The sequence below is a fragment of the Aquarana catesbeiana genome, linkage group LG08 (genome assembly GCF_042186555.1).
Source record: "Aquarana catesbeiana isolate 2022-GZ linkage group LG08, ASM4218655v1, whole genome shotgun sequence".
Classification (NCBI taxonomy): domain Eukaryota; kingdom Metazoa; phylum Chordata; class Amphibia; order Anura; family Ranidae; genus Aquarana; species Aquarana catesbeiana.
In genome coordinates this window covers 25,978,889-25,998,846 of record NC_133331.1, presented here as the reverse complement: position 1 = coordinate 25,998,846, position 19,958 = coordinate 25,978,889, and the positions used below count along the sequence as shown (strand labels likewise).

General features: G+C 45.9%; 1 protein-coding gene across 1 annotated transcript in view; it reads right to left on the bottom strand.

Moving 5' to 3' along the window:
• LOC141105646 (alpha-2-macroglobulin-like) overlaps positions 1-19,958 on the bottom strand; it is a 267,675-nt gene that overhangs the window by 217,106 nt on the left and 30,611 nt on the right. Inside the window, exons 5-6 of the mRNA XM_073595621.1 lie at positions 18,328-18,348; positions 6,223-6,376 (exon numbers count right to left, since the gene is read on the bottom strand). Of these exons, the coding sequence (XP_073451722.1) occupies positions 6,223-6,376; positions 18,328-18,348 (175 nt within the window). The remainder of the gene's footprint in view (positions 1-6,222; positions 6,377-18,327; positions 18,349-19,958) is intronic.

Sequence of the window (19,958 nt, the reverse complement as noted above, 5' to 3'; positions counted from 1 at the left end):
CTGTCACCAGATACAGTGTGCCACTTGCCACCAGCAGCCTGCCACCAGATACATTGTGCCACTTGCCACAAGCAGCATGCCACCAGATACGGTGTGCCACTTGTCACCAGATACAGTGTGCCACTTGCCACCAGCAGCCTGCCACCAGATACGGTGTGCTACTTGCCACCCACAGCCTGCCACCAGACACAGTGTGCCACTTGCCACAAGCAGCATGCCACCAGATATGGTGTGCCACTTGCCACCAGATACAGCGTGCCACTTGCCACCAGCAGACTGCCACCAGATATGGTGTGCCACTTGCCAACAGAAGCCTGCCACCAGATACAGTGTGCCACTTGCCACAAGCAGCATGCCACCAGATACAGTGTGCCACTTGCCACCAGCAGCCTGTCACCAGATACAGTGTGCCACTTGCCACCAGCAGCCTGCCACCAGATACAGTGTGCCACTTGCCAACAGCAGCCTGCCACCAGATACAGTGTGCCACTTGCCACAAGCAGAATGCCACCAGATACAGTGTGCCACTTGCTACCAGATACAGTGTGCCACTTGCCACCAGCAGCCTGCCACCAGATATGGTGTGCTACTTGCCACCCACAGCCTGCCTCCAGACACAGTGTGCCACTTGCCAACAGCAGCCTGCCACCAGATACGGTGTGCCACTTGCCACAAGCAGCATGCCACCAGATACGATGTGCCACTTGCCACCAGATACAGTGTGCCACTTGCCACCAGCAGTCTGCCATTAGATACATTGAGCTATTGCCACCCACAGCCTGCCACCAGATACAGTGTGCCACTTGCCCCCAGGAGCATGCCACCAGATACAGTGTGCCACTTGCCACCAGCAGCATGCCACCAGATACAGTGTGCCACTTGCCACCAGATACAGTGTGCCACTTGCCACCAGCAGCCTTCCACCAGATACAGTCAGAAGCTTGCCATCAGATACAGTGTGCCACTTGCCACAAGCAGCATGCCACCAGATACGGTGTGCCACTTGCCACCAGATACAGTGTGCCACTTGCCACCAGCAGCCTGCCACCAGATACGGTGTGCTACTTGCCACCCACAGCCTGCCACCAGACACAGTGTGCCACTTGCCAACAGCAGCCTGCCACCAGATACAGTGTGCCACTTGCCACAAGCAGCATGCCACCAGATATGGTGTGCCACTTGCCACCAGATACAGCGTGCCACTTGCCACCAGCAGACTGCCACCAGATATGGTGTGCCACTTGCCAACAGAAGCATGCCACCAGATACAGTGTGCCACTTGCCACAAGCAGCATGCCACCATATACAGTGTGCCACTTGCCACCAGCAGCCTGTCACCAGATACAGTGTGCCACTTGCCACCAGCAGCCTGCCACCAGATACAGTGTGCCACTTGCCAACAGCAGCCTGCCACCAGATACAGTGTGCCACTTGCCACAAGCAGAATGCCACCAGATACAGTGTGTCACTTGCTACCAGATACAGTGTGCCACTTGCCACCAGCAGCCTGCCACCAGATACGGTGTGCTACTTGCCACCCACAGCCTGCCACCAGACACAGTGTGCCACTTGCCACAAGCAGCATGCCACCAGATATGGTGTGCCACTTGCCACCAGATACAGCATGCCACTTGCCACCAGCAGACTGCCACCAGATATGGTGTGCCACTTGCCAACAGAAGCCTGCCACCAGATACAGTGTGCCACTTGCCACAAGCAGCATGCCACCAGATACGGTGTGCCACTTGCCACCAGATACAGTGTGCTACTTGCCACCCACAGCCTGCCTCCAGACACAGTGTGCCACTTGCCAACAGCAGCCTGCCACCAGATACGGTGTGCCACTTGCCACAAGCAGCATGCCACCAGATACGGTGTGCCACTTGCCACCAGATACAGTGTGCCACTTGCCACCAGCAGCCTGCCATTAGATACATTGAGCTATTGCCACCCACAGCCTGCCACCAGATACAGTGTGCCACTTGCCACCAGGAGTATGCCACCAGATACAGTGTGCCACTTGCCACCAGCAGCATGCCACCAGATACAGTGTGCCACTTGCCACCAGATACAGTGTGCCACTTGCCACCAGCAGCCTGCCACCAGATACAGTGTGCCACTTGCCACCAGCAGCATGCCACCAGATACAGTGTGCCACTTGCCACCAGGTACAGTGTGCCACTTGCCACCAGCAGCATGCACACCAGATACGGTGTGCCACTTGCCACAAGATACAGTGTGCCACTTGCCACAAGCAGAATGCCACCAGATACAGTGTGCCACTTGCTACCAGATACAGTGTGCCACTTGCCACCAGCAGCCTGCCACCAGATATGGTGTGCTACTTGCCACCCACAGCCTGCCTCCAGACACAGTGTGCCACTTGCCAACAGCAGCCTGCCACCAGATACGGTGTGCCACTTGCCACAAGCAGCATGCCACCAGATACGATGTGCCACTTGCCACCAGATACAGTGTGCCACTTGCCACCAGCAGTCTGCCATTAGATACATTGAGCTATTGCCACCCACAGCCTGCCACCAGATACAGTGTGCCACTTGCCCCCAGGAGCATGCCACCAGATACAGTGTGCCACTTGCCACCAGCAGCATGCCACCAGATACAGTGTGCCACTTGCCACCAGATACAGTGTGCCACTTGCCACCAGCAGCCTTCCACCAGATACAGTCAGCAGCTTGCCATCAGATACAGTGTGCCACTTGCCACAAGCAGCATGCCACCAGATACGGTGTGCCACTTGCCACCAGATACAGTGTGCCACTTGCCACCAGCAGCCTGCCACCAGATACGGTGTGCTACTTGCCACCCACAGCCTGCCACCAGACACAGTGTGCCACTTGCCAACAGCAGCCTGCCACCAGATACAGTGTGCCACTTGCCACAAGCAGCATGCCACCAGATATGGTGTGCCACTTGCCACCAGATACAGCGTGCCACTTGCCACCAGCAGACTGCCACCAGATATGGTGTGCCACTTGCCAACAGAAGCATGCCACCAGATACAGTGTGCCACTTGCCACAAGCAGCATGCCACCATATACAGTGTGCCACTTGCCACCAGCAGCCTGTCACCAGATACAGTGTGCCACTTGCCACCAGCAGCCTGCCACCAGATACAGTGTGCCACTTGCCAACAGCAGCCTGCCACCAGATACAGTGTGCCACTTGCCACAAGCAGAATGCCACCAGATACAGTGTGTCACTTGCTACCAGATACAGTGTGTCACTTGCCACCAGCAGCCTGCCACCAGATACGGTGTGCTACTTGCCACCCACAGCCTGCCACCAGACACAGTGTGCCACTTGCCACAAGCAGCATGCCACCAGATATGGTGTGCCACTTGCCACCAGATACAGCATGCCACTTGCCACCAGCAGACTGCCACCAGATATGGTGTGCCACTTGCCAACAGAAGCCTGCCACCAGATACAGTGTGCCACTTGCCACAAGCAGCATGCCACCAGATACGGTGTGCCACTTGCCACCAGATACAGTGTGCTACTTGCCACCCACAGCCTGCCTCCAGACACAGTGTGCCACTTGCCAACAGCAGCCTGCCACCAGATACGGTGTGCCACTTGCCACAAGCAGCATGCCACCAGATACGGTGTGCCACTTGCCACCAGATACAGTGTGCCACTTGCCACCAGCAGCCTGCCATTAGATACATTGAGCTATTGCCACCCACAGCCTGCCACCAGATACAGTGTGCCACTTGCCACCAGGAGTATGCCACCAGATACAGTGTGCCACTTGCCACCAGCAGCATGCCACCAGATACAGTGTGCCACTTGCCACCAGATACAGTGTGCCACTTGCCACCAGCAGCCTGCCACCAGATACAGTGTGCCACTTGCCACCAGCAGCATGCCACCAGATACAGTGTGCCACTTGCCACCAGGTACAGTGTGCCACTTGCCACCAGCAGCATGCACACCAGATACGGTGTGCCACTTGCCACAAGATACAGTGTGCCACTTGCCACCAGCAGCCTGCCACCAGATACAGTGTGCCACTTGCCACAAGCAGAATGCCACCAGATACAGTGTGTCACTTGCTACCAGATACAGTGTGCCACTTGCCACCAGCAGCCTGCCACCAGATACGGTGTGCTACTTGCCACCCACAGCCTGCCACCAGACACAATGTGCCACTTGCCACAAGCAGCATGCCACCAGATATGGTGTGCCACTTGCCACCAGATACAGCATGCCACTTGCCACCAGCAGACTGCCACCAGATATGGTGTGCCACTTGCCAACAGAAGCCTGCCACCAGATACAGTGTGCCACTTGCCACAAGCAGCATGCCACCAGATACGGTGTGCCACTTGCCACCAGATACAGTGTGCTACTTGCCACCCACAGCCTGCCTCCAGACACAGTGTGCCACTTGCCAACAGCAGCCTGCCACCAGATACGGTGTGCCACTTGCCACAAGCAGCATGCCACCAGATACGGTGTGCCACTTGCCACCAGATACAGTGTGCCACTTGCCACCAGCAGCCTGCCATTAGATACATTGAGCTATTGCCACCCACAGCCTGCCACCAGATACAGTGTGCCACTTGCCACCAGGAGTATGCCACCAGATACAGTGTGCCACTTGCCACCAGCAGCATGCCACCAGATACAGTGTGCCACTTGCCACCAGATACAGTGTGCCACTTGCCACCAGCAGCCTGTCACCAGATACAGTGTGCCACTTGCCACCAGCAGCCTTCCACCAGATACAGTGTGCTACTTGCCACCAGCAGCCTGCTACCAGATACAGTGTGCCACTTGCCATCAGCAGCATGCCACCAGATACGGTGTGCCACTTGCCACCTGCCACCAGCAGCATGCAACCAGATACAGTGTGCCACTTGCCACCAGCTGCATGCCACCAGATACGGTGTGCCACTTGCCACCAGATACAGTGTGCCACTTGCCACAAGCAGCCTGCCACTGCCTTCATGGCCTTCTCTGGACTCACGGGGAGGGGGGATGCTCGGTGTAATCCTGGACACTAAACTATCCTTTCAGTCCCACATCCAATCACTGTCCAAAGCCTGCCACTTCAATCTCTGCACAATCTCCAAAATATGCCCCTTCCTAACCAATGACACCACAAAGCTTCTAAATCACTCTCTTGTTATCTCTTGACTACTGCAACTCCCTCCTCATTCAATTACCTTTACATAGGCTTTTACCCCTTCAATCCATCATGAATGCTGCTGCCAGACTCTTTCACCTTACCAACCTTTCAGTGTCTGCTACCCCCCAATCCTTTCATTGGCTTCCGCTCACCCAACAAATACAATTAAAATTACTAACAATAACTTAAAAGCCATCTACAACTCTGCCCAGCTAAATCACTAACTCAGCCTCAAAATAATAACAAAACCACTCTCTTCATTCCTTTTAAGACCTCCTGCTCTCTAGCTCCCTTGTTATCTCCTCCAATGCTTGCCTCCAGGACTTCTCCCGAGCCTCTCCCATGGAACTTCCTACCCCAAGCTGCAAGAATATCTCCTACTCTGTCCACTTTTAGATGATCCCTGAAAATCCTTTTCTTCAGAGAAGCCTATCCCGCTTCCACCTAACAACTGTATTTTCACTTTCTCCATTAGCTCACCCCCACAGTTAATACCTTTTGTATCACTTGACCATCCCGTTTACATTTTAAGCTCTAACGAGCAGGGTCCTCTGATTCCTCCTGTATTAAATTGTATTGTAACTGTACTGTCTGCTCTCATGTTGTAAAGTGATGCACAAATTCTTGATGCTGTATAAATCTTACATAATAATAATAAAAATAATAATTATTTTTTTCTTGCGTTGGAAGTCCCACATTTCTCTATGGCATAAATATTTCTGGCTTGCATTGGAAGTCCAAAATTTCTTAATGACATAAATATTTTTTTGCCTGTGTTGGAAATCCCTCCTTTTTTATGGTATAAACATTTTTGTTGAAAGTGCCTCATTTTTTAAAATACATTAAAATGACAAAACAGCATACTCCCATACAAGGAAAGCTTTTAAAATACATAATTACCCATTTTGAAAATTTGTGATTCACAGTGCTAAGCTTTGACCCAGGTTTGAGATTGTGAAACTTGGGAATCACCAGCAGATGAAGGTTTTAATAATTCAGTGACGTCTAGGGATAATGACATAACCCAATAGTAATATATACAGAGTTGTAGGAAAATTCCTCACCATATTCCTCCACAGAGATGGTATGAACTGTGTTCTTCACCCGGATGGAGTATTCTCCCAATGTAGGCTCAGAGGAGAGTGGAAGGGAGAGCTCAGCCATTCCATGACCGAGGCTCACATTCAGCCACTGACCAATACGATTCTTTCCTGGGTCCTTAAAAGAAGACATGGGTTACTTTTAATTTCTTCTATTTAAAACTTCTAGTTCTAATGCCGCATACAACAATCGGAATTCCGGCCAGCAAAAGGCCGATGAAAGCAAGCTTTTCGTCGGAAAATGCGACTGTGTGTATGCTCCATCTGACTTTTGCTGGCCGAATTCCAGCCAGCAAAAGATTGAGAGCATGCTCTCAATTTTTCGGGCGGAAAAAGTTTCTATTGGAAATTCCATTTGTGTGTATGCAATTCCGACACGCAAAAAAACATGCATGCTTAGAATCAGGTACTAGATGGAGCCGCTCGGTCTGGTAAAACTAGCATTCGTAATGGAGATGGCACATTCGTCACACAGATAATGTTTAAATCTTTCTGTGCAGCGCATTCTCTTCTTCTTTATAATGCTAGAAGAATGAAGTTGTTTTGCTGCTCATATTCACACAGAGTTCTCACAAACTTATTTCCTTATTATTTATGATCTCATGAATAATCTTTTTTGTTTTTAAAGCCAGATCTCCATAATAATGTTTATTTTTTTTTATAGTCATTTTTTTAAATCAAGATCTCCTGTTGTTTTTTTTTATTTTTATTATTTTATAGTCATCTCCATATTTTTTTTATTTTGTATGTCATGTTTCCACAACACCATTATTATCTTGTATTTGTAAACCTCAAGGAGGTTGTTTGGTGTTGGTGTCCCTTGTTAATTTGACATTGTATTTTTGAAATGTACCTGCCTACTCACAAACAAACTGTCCAGTTTTAATAAAAACACATAGGCAAGTATTTTCATAAATTAAAAATCCATTTATTCTGGCTCCTAATAACACAATAAAGAGGGAAGGCAACGCTGGAGAAACTGCTGGAATTTGAGAAAGCCTTTGGCCCCCAGGGCAGACATCAACTGGTAGCTTGAGAAGTCCATATAATAGGGAGCAAGATCTGGTCCAGGACTCCCAGAGATCACGAACAGCAGCAGATGATATACATACATACATTTTTCACTCTTTGTTATATTGCAGCCATTTGCTAAAATTATTTAAGTTCATTTTTTTACAGCCATGAGTCTTTTTGGGAAAGATGCAACAAGTTTTTCACACCTGGATTTGGGGATCCTCTGCCATTACTCTTTGCAGATCCTCTCCAGTTCTGTCAGGCTGGATGGTAAACGTTGGTGGACAGCCATTTTTAGGTCTCTCCAGAGATTCTCAATAGGGTTTAAGTCAGGGCTCTGGCTGGGCCATTCAAGAACAGTCATGGAGTTGTTGTGAAGCCATTATTTTAGCTGTGTGCTTAAGGTCATTGTCTTGTTGGAAGGTAAACCTTCGGCCCAGTCTGAGGTCCTGAGCACTGTGGAGAAGGTTTTCGTCCAGAATATCCCTGTACTTCGCCACATTCATCTTTCCCTCAATTGCAACCAGTCATCCTGTCCCTGCAGCTGAAAAACACCCCCACAGCATGATGCTGCCACCACCATGCTTCACTGTTGGGACTGTATTGGACAGGTGATGAGCAGTGCCTGGTTTTCTCCACACATACCGCTTAGAATTAAGGCCAAAAAGTTCTATCTTGGTCTCATCAGACCCGAGAATCTTATTTTTTATCATCTTGGAGTCCTTCAGGTGTTTTTTAGCAAACTCTATGCAGGCTTTCATGCGTCTTGCACTGAGGAGAGGCTTCCATCGGGCCACTCTGCCATAAAGTCCCGACTGGTGGAGGGCTGCAGTGATGGTTGACTTTCTACAACTTTCTCCCATCTCCCGACTGCATCTCTGGAGCTCAGCCACAGTGATCTTTGGGTTCTTCTTTACCTCTCTCACCAAGGCTCTTCCCCCGATAGCTCAGTTTGGCCAGACGGCCAGCTCTAGGAAGGGTTCTGGTCATCCCAAATGTCTTCCATTTAAGGATTATGGAGGCCACTGTGCTCTTAGGAACCTTAAGTGCAGCAGAAATTTTTTTGTAACCTTGGCCAGATCTGTGCCTTGCCACAATTCTGTCTCTGGGCTCTTCAGGCAGTTCCTTTGACCTCATGATTCTCAGTTGCTCTGACATGCACTGTGAGCTGTAAGGTCTTATATAGACAGGTGTGTGGCTTTCCTAATCAAGTCCAATCAGTATAATCAAACACAGCTGGACTCAAATGAAGGTGTAGAACCATCTCAAGGATGATCAGAAGAAAAGGACAGCACCTGAGTTAAATATATGAGTGTCACAGCAAAGGGTCTGAATACTTAGGACCATATGATATTTCAGTTTTTCTTTTTTAATAAATCTGCAAAAATGTCAACAATTCCATGTTTTTCTGTCAATATGGGGTGCTGTGTGTACATTAATGAGAAGAAAAATTAACTTAAATGATTTTAGCAAATGGCTGCAATATAACAGAGTGAAAAATTTAAGGGGGTCTGAATACTTTCCATCCCCACTGTATATGTCCCCAGGCTGTGGTACTACAACAGGCTGTGTGTTCTGTCAGACCACACTGAACCCAGGCCATCACTTTCTTCTCTTTGCTGGAACCTTCCCTCCACGCTGGCCTGCACCCTTCCCTGCAGCCTTTCCTGCAGTCTGTGGCTATGGAGATGGACTTGTGGCAGGAGAAGGAGGAGGATGGGCGAGCGTACATAAGTGGACGTCATCTGTCATTTGGCCACTCAAGCCCTTATGAATGGTCTCAAAAATTTATTTTTCACATTGGCGGCATGGGCCCTCCTCCATTTGCTTCAAATTTGAGGCTATATACATGCCATAGGCCTCTAGAGCATCAAGCTTTCAGGGCATCATTAGCTCCCTTAATGAGGCCCAGTGCTGCCTCCTCCACGTTCCTCCCCTTCCTGGGCCTTTTGTGTGGAAGGCAGAGGGGAGGCACCTGGGATTGGGTGTGACTGGGCCTGGCCACCTCCTGGCTGCCACGTACCCCCGCCTCCTCCTGTGTGCCAAATTCCAGAACCTCGTCCTGGCTGAGGTCTTCCTGTGTATGAAGAAGGGACATAGTTTTAGTTTTTGGTTCATCAATCACACACAATTTTCAGCTCATGACTGCTGCAAATTGAATGTTAATAAATAGAAGACTATCATTCTTAGCCCAGCATTTTTCTTTCTTGTCACAATCATTTTTGGCCCCTACTGTCTATTGATATCTTAAACACTTTTTGTTAAATCATTCATTTGTTAGCAATAATAACATCTAGTTAACAACAATCATTTTCCAACAAAAAATATGTTTAAACATACTATACCTGGCTCCATCTGGGCTCCTCAATTTCTTCCTGGATGGAAGGCCCAGGTCGGTTCTCGGAAGCCTCAGCTGGGGTTGAGGGAAGGATGGATGGAAGGCTGGATGGAAGGGGGGCTGGAAGAGTCAAAAGTGATTCCCTGGCTTCCATCTGGTCATCCAGAAGACACATCTTGTTGTAGTACCACAGACTGGGTACATACACATCATCTGCTGCTGCTCCTGACCCCAGGGACTTCTGGACCTTCTGAAGCTCCTTCCTATATGTGCTTCTCAAGCTACCAATTTTATTTTCAGCAAACGTGATGTCTGCGTTGGGGACCTGCGTCTTCATGAATTCCAGCAGTTTAAGCAGCAATGCCTTCCTTGCTGGTTTGTTTCTATATAAGGGGTTTTTCACCTCCCATAAATTCCTCATATCTCTGTATCGATCTATGAATTGCCCATAAAATCAGGATCTTTAAATTGTTTCATTTTTTCTGAAAGACCAAACACAAATCAAAAACTAAATATCAGGATAAACTCTCCTAATCTTATTCCAATATAGGCCTCAATCTAGAATCAGTATAGGCCACTCATGTCCCAAGTTAAAATATTACCTTCGTTATTACGTTCGTCGCTTCCGTTCCTCCTTCCTCGGCACACAGAACGTACGTACGACACACGTGTGTTAGCTTTATAGATACTCCGTCCATGTCGCTCACCCTTGACGTTCTTTCTAGAATATTCCCCGCCCTGCCTCTCCCCCCGTCCCGCTGGTCAGACCTCAAATTAAGGGAGCAGAAGGATCAAGGAAGTTCTTTGAAAAAGTAAATAGTTGCCGTGTGTTCCTGTTCTTATTATTACTTGCATGCTGCTCCATATGCTTTTCTTTACTGTTGGACATTTTAAAATGGTTACTTTCATGTTCGTGGGCACAGTAGTCATAGTAAACATTGTTCGTTTGCAAATAAATACAATGTTTTTGCCAGATACAGGGTGAACTACATTTGATCATGATAATTTGTATTAAAAGTAGTTTACGACATTGTTGTCTAGATGTGTTTGAAACTAGAAGGAATTGCAAACTTGCTTCAGTGTAATGTATAGAGAGGACACTCAGCAGCTGTTTGCACATCTGGACTCAGGAGCACTAGTGTGGGACACCAGAACAAACTTTTTAGGGGGTCCCACACAGGTGCTCCAGTGGATACTTGGGTGTCTACATGTGTGAAAATTGTCCAAAAAAGGTAAGTATTCCAGCTTTGCTAAGGTAAAAAAATCATTTCTTCAGCTTGGAACTCTGCCAAAACAGACAATTGTACCCCACTTCCAAGAAATGTTTCATATTCCTATTTCTGGCCTCAAATATCTGTGTGCTAAGTATACCTTTTGTTTCATTCTCATAGGGGTGCAAAGAATCGGGAAATATGAGGACACCAGGGACCCCCCACCTTCTGAAGAAGGGGAACAGAGGTCACAAGCTGAGGATGTGGAGGAAGGAGAGGTGGTGGAGATTGTCACCACAACAGGTGAGTGTCTGACACCACAGATTCAGGTAATAGATGTATGCCTGCATATTTTTAATACATGGTGTGTATTTTTGCTTTTAGGTGATGTACAGGTTGTGGAAGAACAATCACATTATTTCACCCCATCTGATGAAGGCAATATAAACACATTTTGGACACTATAATGTCTAATATTGCCTTCAGTGTTTCAATATTGAACTTTGTAAGTTCTTGAAATGTGTATGTTATGTTTTGAAACATGCCTGTTTATGTACCCTAAAAAAAAAAAAAAAAAAATTAAACCAATAATTGCTGTTTTTACCAAAAATATGTTTTACGACGTACATGTGAATGTGCACAGAATAAAAGATTTTATACTCAACAATGCATGGCTTCAGTTTTTGTGTGAAGTTGGTGTTTACAGTGACAATGGGTGTTATTTAATAATGGAAAAAACACTTGGCACTACAGGTGCACTAGGAGAACCTAGGAGACAGCAAAAATACACCCAACCGGTAAATGAAAATCAAGATTTTATCTGAAAAAAATTAAAATGTATTGAAAATTTGATGGCAAAGCAATGGTCCCCCTACCCGTAAAATATTGGACATAATTTTCTCTCACTTCACGGGCACTTTGGGGGGGCAAGCCAGGACGGCCCGCTTCCAGGGCCATCATTGGAACCTTTGAAAGTCCAGCCTCAGGCCCAACAGTGGCAACATAACTAGGATTATGTTTTTTTTTAGAAAATTGTGCAGGATGCAGCAGCTCAAAATTATATAGTTCAGTTTGTATTCCGCCATATTTATCGCTGTTTGAAATAGGCGGACCCGGCTGGTCAGGTTCCCAAAGGCATTCTCCACGACTCTTCTGGCTCTGGTCAGCTGGTAATTAAAAACCCTCTTCTCCGGGGTGAGGGTCCCTTGGGTGAATGGCCTTATTACATGGTCACCCAGACCGAATGCCTCATCTGCAACAAACATAAATGGAAGTCCTTTCTACGTTCTCTTCCGGAGGTGGCAATCCCAAGCCACCACTCTCAAGACGTCGGTAGAACTCGGTCCGGGCAAATACTCCACCATCCAACATCCGGCCATTCCTCCCCACGTCCTCATACAGGAAATCATATGTCGCCGACACCACCACCATCAACACAATACTATTAAACCCCTTGTAATTATAATAGTTTGACCCCGAATGGGGTGGTGGGATGATGTGGATGTGCTTCCCATCAAATGCCCCTCCACAGTTGGGAAAGTCCCAACGTATGGCAAAGTGGGAGGCCACAGTCTGCCATTCCTGTGGTGTTGAAGGAAACTGTGGAGTGAAACAAGAAAAAAAATTGTCATTTTGCAGATAAACATTGCAAGCAGATTAGACACAAACATTCTTGGCCAACATCAGTATAACATTTATTTTAAGGAGTATTTAAAGTGGAGGTCCAGCTGAAAAAAAAACTATTTTTAAAAGTCAGCAGTTACAAACACTTACCTGTCCAGGGTGCCCGTGATGTCATCTGTCCAATTCGAACTAAGGGAAACAGGCAGTGGAGCCTTGTGGCTTCACTGCCCGTTTTCTATTGCGCATGCCCGAGTTGCACGGCACTTTGTGAATGGCCGGCTGTGTTCTGGGACACACACAGTTCCCAGAACACAGCACACCACATTCCCCAGAATACAACACGAGAAGGAGAAGAATGAAGATCACCGTGCAGTAGGAAGTGGCAGATTAGGATGATCTGCCTAGCAACAGCCATTTCTAGTAAGTAAAAATGTTTTGTTTTTTTCAATTTTTTTAATTCAGATTTTTGGGAGCATTTTTATGTAATTTTTTTTAGGGTGGACCTCCGCTTTAAAGACAAAAATATAAGGTCCACTTATCAGATTCCTCACCCTCTCTGATGGCCCATTGTAAAAATTGAGGGGGGGTATGTTATGGACAAGTAACCCTCTCCACTTCATTGAGAGCTGAATGCATAAATAATGTGTTTTGCTTTGGCCAGCCCCTCCTTACTTGCACTATTGGCAGCCCACTGGACAGGTAAGAAGTGTCATAATACAAACATATAAATACACACTGTACAAATTGAAGCACTTTTTTACATTCTGCAATTACCTATCAAGATAATAGGAGAACAAAACTTTAAACAGTACTATTTGAAAGTATTCAGGCAGGCCCTTTCACTACATGCTTTGGTGAATTCATACAGAAATCTAACCACAAAAGAGGTAGGTATAGTGTGTATGGGTTTGACAAAGTCAGCAGATAGAGGTTTGGTATGGTTGATTTAGCAGATGGGGGGGAGGGTTCCAAATGATTTGGGGACCCCCAAAAAAGCCTATGGCACTCTGCCTGAATTTTAGGACAGAAATAAGATTTGTACACATTTTAGGGGGTGTTTAGGGTAAAGCACTACAATGGAGCTGACAAAATACATTGTTAATGTGACTAGGCTACAGGTGTGTATGGGCCCAGGATAGCATGCTGGGGTGGTTAGTGAAAGCAAATATGCATGGAGGACTAAAAAGGAGCATTAAAAGCTTCCAGCATGCATGAGAACAAAGGGGACATTCACAGCATATTACAATCATGGTAATTAGGGAATGAAATACCATATATTAGTAAAAATTAAATACATATAATATGATGTTAAAGGAGAAAACTTACCTTAATATAGCCCTTCTGCAGGACCTGAATGATGGCAGAACAGGTCTCTGGGATAATGATCCCCAGAGCCTGGGGGAAGATGCCTGTCAAGAACTTGAGGTCCTGCAGGCTTCTCCCAGTTGCCAAGTACCGCAACATGGCGACTAGCCTCTGCTCCGGAGTGATGGCTTGCCGCATGCAGGTATCCTGCCTGCTGATATAAGGGGACAGCAAAGCCAACAAATGGTGACAAATGGGGTCCGCCATCTGGAGATAATTCCTGAAATCATCAGGATTATTCTCACGTATCTCACGAAGCAAAGGCATGTGAGAGAATTGGTCAAGCTGGAGCAACCAATTCTTGGTCCATGAACTCCTCCCCACCCTGTTCATGGACTGGGCTTGGGTCAAAGCTAGAAACCTAACACCAAGCCCCCGCACAGCATGAACTCTATGATGAGCACGTACCCACAACATGGCTTCAAAATGGTTGGCTGGTCAGAATGAACTAACAGAATGCACTGAAGAACAGCAAGGCCTGTGAAGAGCGAGCTGAAAATCAGCAACAGGCAGACAAGAATGCACCGAAAAAACAGATACAAACTGTCTACACGCACTGAAAAGCAGATACAAACCCACAAGCACAAACTGAAAAGCAGTAAAATGATCTGAAAAGCACGAAAGCTGAAAAGCGCGAATCGTCTCTCACCAAACTTCTACTAACTTGAGCTAAACACGAGATTAGCAGAAGGAGCCCAAAGGGTGGCGCACTTCGTTTTGAACTTCCCTTTTCTAGTCCCGTCGTACGTGTTGTACGTCACCGCGTTTTTGGCGGTCGGAATTTTGTGTGACCGTGTGTATGCAAGACAAGCTTGAGCGAAATTCCGTCAGAAAAACCATCATAGCTTTTTCCAATAGTGTGTACGCGGCATAAGACCACGCTGTCCTGACTTGATGGTTAGCAGCACTGAATCATGGGAGATGAAGTTTGGGGAATATACTTTATCGTGACAGTTAATTGACTATTGAACTACAATTCCCAATGTGAGCCGGGTATAAAGAAATAAAGCTGTATTTTCACAGAAAATGAGGAGATCGATGTGTGTAGATCACTGCTCCCCTGTGCACATCAACCTGCTACAAGCCTGTGGCCATGTGCTGAAGACCAGAGTCAGGCAGATCCAGAAGTGAGCTGACATCTGAACAGTGGGACATCTGTTGCTGTATCACTGGGACTGATGAGAGGAAACTGTTGCCATTACCTGTTGCTGCTAGCAGAGACAGAGCACATAGGGACTGGCTATCTAACTGCCAGCAATACTTAGTGCATGCAGACTTTACTGGGACTATACTCATGTGCACCACCATAAAGACTGGGCCCCAACACTAGCCGGCTGAAGAACTAGGGCTAAACACTGTTTACTCAGATAGCTGCTTCACAAAAATGTTGCCTATTGTCCCTTAGTAAGAAATACCACTTTAAGAAGTCTTAAATTTCAGCACTGCCATTCATATAGAGTGCACCCTAAAATGGATATAGCCTACTGTTTACAGAGGAGATTTCACTGTTTTCTAATGCCATTATTTATTGCAGTTATTGTGGATTACCAGGTTTACACTAATTTAGCTTTACAGAACTTCATTTTCTATGCTGCTATAGACTAGTGAACATATTGTCAAGTGAACTGTGATTGCGCTAATCCTTTACTTAGTCATTTATGTGCATACTGCTATTTACAGCAACCCATAACAATATATTGGGTTCATTCCCCGCTAACCAGCCTGATGTTTGTTTTTTATACTGAACCTTAGTTGTGTGCAAGATATCTATATTTGTGCTCCCAGTGGCAGTACAGTATTAATTTTCTTAACCTGGTGTGTCAGTGGGACTGGGGTTGTTCTCTGAGTTGTGGCAGAAGAACAGAGAACCAAGCGGCTCCTGCAGGGGTAGTGCTACACTGATTTGTGGGATTCCCTATACAAAGGGCATATTGTTGGGATTTCATATATGCATTATATATGGGGTCAGATATTTCTTTTATTTGTGTGTTACACATTTTCTTTAACCTCATTTTAGCCTAAAGTGACTGACACATATTTTAAAAAATAGTGGCCCTTTTATTATGGTAAAGCTCCAAAGATCAAAATGCACTTGTACTAAAGCAGAAGCAAAACACACGCACACACAACCTCTCAATGACATTTTAAATAAAATTATTTAATTAACTGCCTAAAGCTGATTTAAGACTGTTTGTTGTGGGTCACAGGAATGTACTATGTTGTAACAGCCATGTTGGTTATTCCACCTTTTTTGAAACAACCTGGACTATGCAGTTCTAACACAAATGTGGAGAAACAAAAACTATAACTTTTAGTGACTACCAGGTCAAGGACAAGGGGTGGGCAGAAGGGATGGCTGCCCTAGGCACTGTGGTATCATGTGGGGCGAGGGGGGCCACCACAAGGAGGTAGGGGAGAGGGGGTTTGTGTTGGGAGGGAGATTAAGAATTATTTTAGTAATGGAAATTTGGGGAGGTGTGATAGGAGTGGTGATTTGAGGATATTTGTGTTGTGAGGGTGGATGGGGGAAGAAGATTTGTGCTAAGAATAAGAAAGTAATTTTGGGAGGTTTGTAATAGAAAAGGCAATATGGTGGTGGGGGGATATTTTTGGGGGTGGTATTTGTGCTAACAGAGATGATTGGGGGTATTTGTGCTAAGAGTAGAAATTTGGGGGGGGATTGTTATAGGTTGGGTGCTTGGGGAGAATTTGTGCCAGGAAGGGGATTTGGCTTGGGGGTGAGGATTTGTGTTCAGAGAAAAAATTTGAGGGGTAGAGGAATTGTTCTAGCGGGGGGATTATATTATTATTATTATTATTATTATACAGGATTTATATAGCGCCGACAGTTTACGCAGCACTTTACAACATTAGGGCAGACAGTACAAGTACAATACAATTCAATACAGGAGGAATCAGAGGGCCCTGCTCGTTAGAGCTTACAATTTAGGAGGGAGGGTCGAGTTATACAAAAGGGTAATAGCTGTGGGGGATGAGCTAATGGAGAAAATAGTGCAGTTATTAGATGGAGGCAGGATATCTTATCTTTTTTGCACTAAGGTGTTGAGTGCACCCATCTATGTTGGCAGCTTTTTTATCTGGTATCGCATTTTAGTATTTAGGCTATTTTATATATGAGGTTGTGGTTTTGCGCATTAGTCCCTGTATCTTTGTGAGGACTTACAGTATTGTGGCACCAGCACCACCACCACCACCACCAAAGGCACAATTTTTCTGGCGCTGTTCAACAGGGGCATGTAATTACAATTCTTGATATAAATATTTCACAGCAGGGCCCGTTCCAGCGCCCACCAAGAGTAACTGTGAGGACTTACAGTGTTGTGGCACCAGCACCACCACCACCATCACCAAAGGCCCAATTTTTCTGGCCCTGTTCAACAGGAACGTGTAATTACAATTCAGGGCCCTGTGAGGGCTTACAGTGTTGTGGCCACAACAACACCTAAGGCCCAAATTTCTGCTGAGTATATAGGGCAGGCCCCTACTTTCAAACATCCAACTTACTTGCTCTCTGCAGTGTGGTACAGGAGGGTAGAATAGCGCCACATACTTTCCTATCTTATCTTGTAAGTCCTCACAGTTACTCTTGGTGGGCACAGAAACGTGCCCTGCTGTGAAATATTAGATCAAGAATTCTAATTACATGTCCCTGTTGAACAGGGGCTGAAAAATTGGGCCTTAGGCACTGGTGCTGGTGCCACAACACTTCAACCCCTCATAGATACTCTAGTTGGAGCGCAGGAACTAGCCCTGCTGCAAAGAATTGCTTCAAAAATTGTAATTACACACCCCTGTTAAAGAGGGGCTGATAAATTGGGCCTTAGGCACTGGTGATGGTGCCACAACACTGCAACCACTCACAGATACTCGAGTTGGAGTGCAGGAACTAGCCCTGCTGCAAAGAATTGCATCAAAAATTGTAATTAAACACCCCTGTTAAACAGGGGCTGAAAAATTGGGCCTTAGGCACTGGTGCTGGTGCCACAACACTGCAACCCCTCACAGATACTCGAGTTGGAGCGCAGGAACTAGCCCTGTGTCAGTACTAGGATCCCTTTAGGACCCAGGGGGGTCGATTATATTTGGGGGGTGGATTTGTGCTGGCGGCATATGGGGAAAGAGATAATTATAGCTGGGGGGGTTGGATGGGGCAAAGCTTTTTGCTGGGAAGGGGATTTCAGCAGGGGGCAAATTTGTATTGGGAGGAGGTGAAATTTCTGCTTAAGGGGTAAGGATGCAGATTAGTGCTCAATTTGTATTTATTTTTTCTTTGGGGGGGTTGCTGACAAATAATGCTCATACAACTTGGGGAGGGGGGGACGCAATTTGGCATGTTCGCCCTGGGCTCTGGATGACCCTGTCCCAGCACTGCTGACTACATCTTGAAAAATAAGCAACAAAAATTAGGAGATAGCATTAACATAAAATAATGAAATCCTACGTTTAAAATATCATAATGCTATTAGTTTTGACTTAAATATGTGTTAAATATTTTACCTGCAGTTCTACGACTGGAAGCTAAAAAAAGAAAGACAAAAGAAAGATAATTAAAATTATGAATACAAATTTTAACCACTTGAGCCCCGGACCATTATGCTGCCTAAGGACCAGAGGTCTTTTTCCAATTTGGCACTGCGTCGCTTTAACTGCTAATTGCGCGGTCATGCAATGCTGTACCCAAACGAAATTTGCGTCCTTTTCTTCCCACAAATAGAGCTTTCTTTTGATGGTATTTGATCACCTCTGCGGTTTTTATTTTTTGCGCTATAAACGGAAAAAGACCGAAAATTTTGAAAAAAAATGATATTTTCTACTTTTTGTTATAAAAAAAATCCAATAAACTAAATTTTAGTCATACATTTAGGCCAAAATGTATTCGGCCACATGTCTTTGGTAAAAAAAATGTCAATAAGCGTATATTTATTGGTTTGCGCAAAAGTTATAGCGTCTACAAACTAGGGTACATTTTCTGGAATTTACACAGCTTTTAGTTTATGACTGCCTATGTCATTTCTTGAGGTGCTAAAATGGCAGGGCAGTACAAAACCCCCCCAAATGACCCCATTTTGGAAAGTAGACACCCCAAGGAAATTGCTGAGAGGCATGTTGAACCCATTGAATATTTATTTTTTTTGTCCCAAGTGATTGAAAAATGACAAAAAAAAAAAAAAAAAAAATATTTACAACAAGTCGTCACTAAATGATATATTGCTCACACAGGCCATGGGCCTATGTGGAATTGCACCCCAAAATACATTTAGCTGCTTCTCCTGAGTATGGGGATACCACATGTGTGGGACTTTTTGGGAGCCTAGCCGCGTACGGGGCCCCGAAAACCAATCACCGCCTTCAGGATTTCTAAGGGTGTAAATTTTTGCTTTCACTCTTCACTGCCTATCACAGTTTCGGAGGCCATGGAATGCCCAGGTGGCACAAAACCCCCCAAAATGACCCCATTTTGGAAAGTAGACACCCCAAGCTATTTGCTGAGAGGCATATTGAGTCCATGGAATATTTTATATTTTGACACAAGTTGCGGGAAAGTGACACTTTTTTTTTTTTTTTTTTTTTTTTTTCATAAAGTTGTCACTAAATGATATATTGCTCACACAGGCCATGGGCATATGTGGAATTGCACCCCAAAATACATTTAGCTGCTTCTCCTGAGTATGGGGATACCACATGTGTGGGACTTTTTGGGAGCCTAGCCGCGTACTGGACCCCGAAAACCAATCACTGCCTTCAGGATTTCTAAGGGTGAAAATTTTTGATTTCACTCTTTACTGCCTATCACAGTTTCGGAGGCCATGGAATGCCCAGGTGGCACAAAACCCCCCCAAATGACCCCATTTTGGAAAGTAGACACCCCAAGCTATTTGCTGAAAGGCATGGTGAGTATTTTGCAGCTCTCATTTGTTTTTGAAAATGAAGAAAGACAAGAAAAAACATTTTTTTTTTTTCTTTTTTCAATTTTCAAAACTTTGTGACAAAAAGTGAGGTCTGCAAAATACTCACTATACCTCTCAGCAAATAGCTTGGGGTGTCTACTTTCCAAAATGGGGTCATTTGGGGGGGTTTTGTGCCACCTGGGCATTCCATGGCCTCCGAAACTGTGATAGGCAGTGAAG